The 2,500-nt window shown below is 41.1% G+C and overlaps 1 protein-coding gene across 3 annotated transcripts in view; it reads left to right on the forward strand.

The window, feature by feature from the left end:
• LOC119583791 (lysosome membrane protein 2-like) overlaps positions 1-2,500 on the forward strand; it is a 75,614-nt gene that overhangs the window by 335 nt on the left and 72,779 nt on the right. For all 3 annotated transcript variants that reach the window (XM_037932487.1, XM_037932485.1, XM_037932488.1), the window contains exon 1: positions 1-413. This exon is cut by the window's left edge and continues 335 nt beyond it. In XM_037932487.1, the coding sequence (XP_037788415.1) occupies positions 300-413 (114 nt within the window). In that variant the 5' untranslated portion in view covers positions 1-299. The remainder of the gene's footprint in view (positions 414-2,500) is intronic.

Genomic DNA, 2,500 nt, shown 5'->3' on the forward strand with positions numbered 1-2,500 from the left:
AGAAAACACTAACAACAACAACAACAAAAGTTTAAATACCTTTGCCGTCACCAACCCGACAAACGTTAGCCCTTTAACAAACGTTTCCCGACGCCAACGCAGCATTTAAAGGGGTGAAAAAAAGAGAGATCAAAACTTGGTCTCCGCTACATACTCGCCTCTTTTATCCACACTTTGCCGTGTGCATGCGAGCTCTGCACCATTGATAGGAGAAAGATTGTGCGTATGTGTGTGTACTCACAGGTAATTGTGCTCCCGCCACACACACGCACCACCTGTTAGTACCGTTACAAGTCACCATGTTCCCCACGAAACAAGTGAAGATCCTGGTGGGCATTGGCTCCGTCTTGGTGTTGCTGTGTGCCATCTTTATCGGCGTTTTCCCTCTCATCTTCAACTCCATCGCTAGCAAGGTAAGAGCAATATATAAGCGTTTTTGCACAGATTTGTATTCTTTTGTATCTGTTTATTAGCATTGCTTACTCATTTGTTTATTTATTTGTTTTACTTTTTGGATGGAAAGCGAACTAAAAGAAGGAAGAATGAGAAAATGGTAATGATTATACTCGTATTTATGTCGAAAGATAAAAAAAATAGAATGGGAAACAGTGGAGCGGATGATAAACTATAACAATGATATTAGTAATAAATCAATGGCAGATTCGTAGTAATTCTAATTGTCTGTATTAAACGTATTAAATCGGTTGTGTTTCTGTTGTATTAAATTGTATATTATTTACAATGTATTATGTTGCATATTATTTACAATGTATTATGTTGCATATTATTTACAATAAACTGCACTGTTATTTTCATCTGTTCAGTCACAGTAGTAGTCAGTGTGTGTGTGTGTGTGTGTGTGTGTGTGTGTGTGTGTGTGTGTGTGTGTGTGTGTGTGTGTGTGTGTGTGTGTGTGTGTGTGTGTGTGTGTGTGTGTGCCTATCTATGTACATGGGTATGTGTACGTATATATATACATATATATCATATACTCATATCCCCCCCCCCGGAAATCAACCACGAACCCTTTGGTGCAACATCGACGTCTCATTGCAAGGGAAGTCATGTGCAACACGCGCATTCCCGACTGACCCCGTCTCCCGGCTGTGCTATGGTCGTCAGCAGTGTTCTCACGTCGTTCTTTGTAACAGTACTGCGGAAGGACCTAGGTGCTCTCTTCGTGCTTGGGCGGTCCATGTGGTGCTGAGTTGTGATTGTGGCTGTGGCTGTGGTTATAGGTGCCTCTGTGGTGGTAGATGTGGCTGTGGTTATAGGTGTGTCTGTGGTTGATGTGGTTGTGATTATAGATGTGTCTGTGGTTGGAGTTGTGTCTGTGGTTATAGATGTTTCTCTGGCTATGGTTGTGTCTGTGGTTGTAGATATGTCTGTGGTTACAGTTGTGGCTATGGCAGTGGCTGTGGGTGTGTCTGTAGCTATGACGAGACGGTGTTTATCCTTGTCGCTGTGTCTGTGTCTGTGTCTGTGATTGTGTCTGCGGCTGAGACTATGTGTATTTATGTTTCTGGTTCTGTGTCTGCGTTTGTGGCTGTCTGTCTTTGTCTGTTTGTCTGTGATGATGTTTCTGTGTGTGTCTGTACACATATGGTTGCGTCTCTCTTTCGGTATGTATCATTGTCATTAATTCTGCGTCTTGTGTCTTTTGTTGTTTCTGTATTTGCATCTCTATGTTTGTCTGTATCTGTATTTTTTTGTATTCTGTATCAGTCTATCTGTCTGTCTATCTATGTCTATCTATCTATATTTTCATGTATCCTTATCTGTATCTCCCCATGTCTGTATGTATCTGTGTCTTTAATAAGTAAGCGAGAAAAATCAGTGACAATCTGGCAAATAAAGCATTATATGAAGAGGTTATATTATCAAGTGTTGTATCAAGAGGGCATATAATGTTTATTTTACTGCCTGGGACGGAAGGGCAGATGTGGATGAATTTTTTTTTTCTTTTTTTTAGCGCTCAATCCACTTTTGATTTCTAGTTTTCTCATTCTCTTTCTTTCTCTCTCTTTGTCTGTTTTTTTTTCTTTATTCTTTCTCTGTCTGTTTTCTCTTTCTAACCCTTCTCTCTTTCTCTCTCTCTCTCTCTCTCTCTCTCTCTCTCTCTCTCTCTCTCTCTCTCTCTCTCTCCTCTTTCTTCATCCATTTCTCTCCCTCTTCCATTCTCTCTCATAGAGAAAATAGGCAAAAGAGAGGAATGGGAAAAAAAGGAAAAAAAGAAGAAGCAAGAATGACAATAATGCGAACAAAGAAATAAACATAAACAGAAGTATTTGCGTTTCTCGTTCACCCCCTCCCCCCTCCCCCCTCCCCCCTCCTTGAGTTGATACCCACTCCCCTTCCCCCCCCTTTCCCCCTCCCCTCTCATTTCCTCATTCGCTTTTTCTTCCTCTTCCTCTTTCTCTTTTATATTTTCAGTCTCTTTTCCTTTCTCTTTCCCTTCCTCATCCTCTTCTTATTCCTTCTCCTTCTCCTCCTTCTCCTC

The sequence above is a fragment of the Penaeus monodon genome, chromosome 17 (genome assembly GCF_015228065.2).
Source record: "Penaeus monodon isolate SGIC_2016 chromosome 17, NSTDA_Pmon_1, whole genome shotgun sequence".
Taxonomy (NCBI): domain Eukaryota; kingdom Metazoa; phylum Arthropoda; class Malacostraca; order Decapoda; family Penaeidae; genus Penaeus; species Penaeus monodon.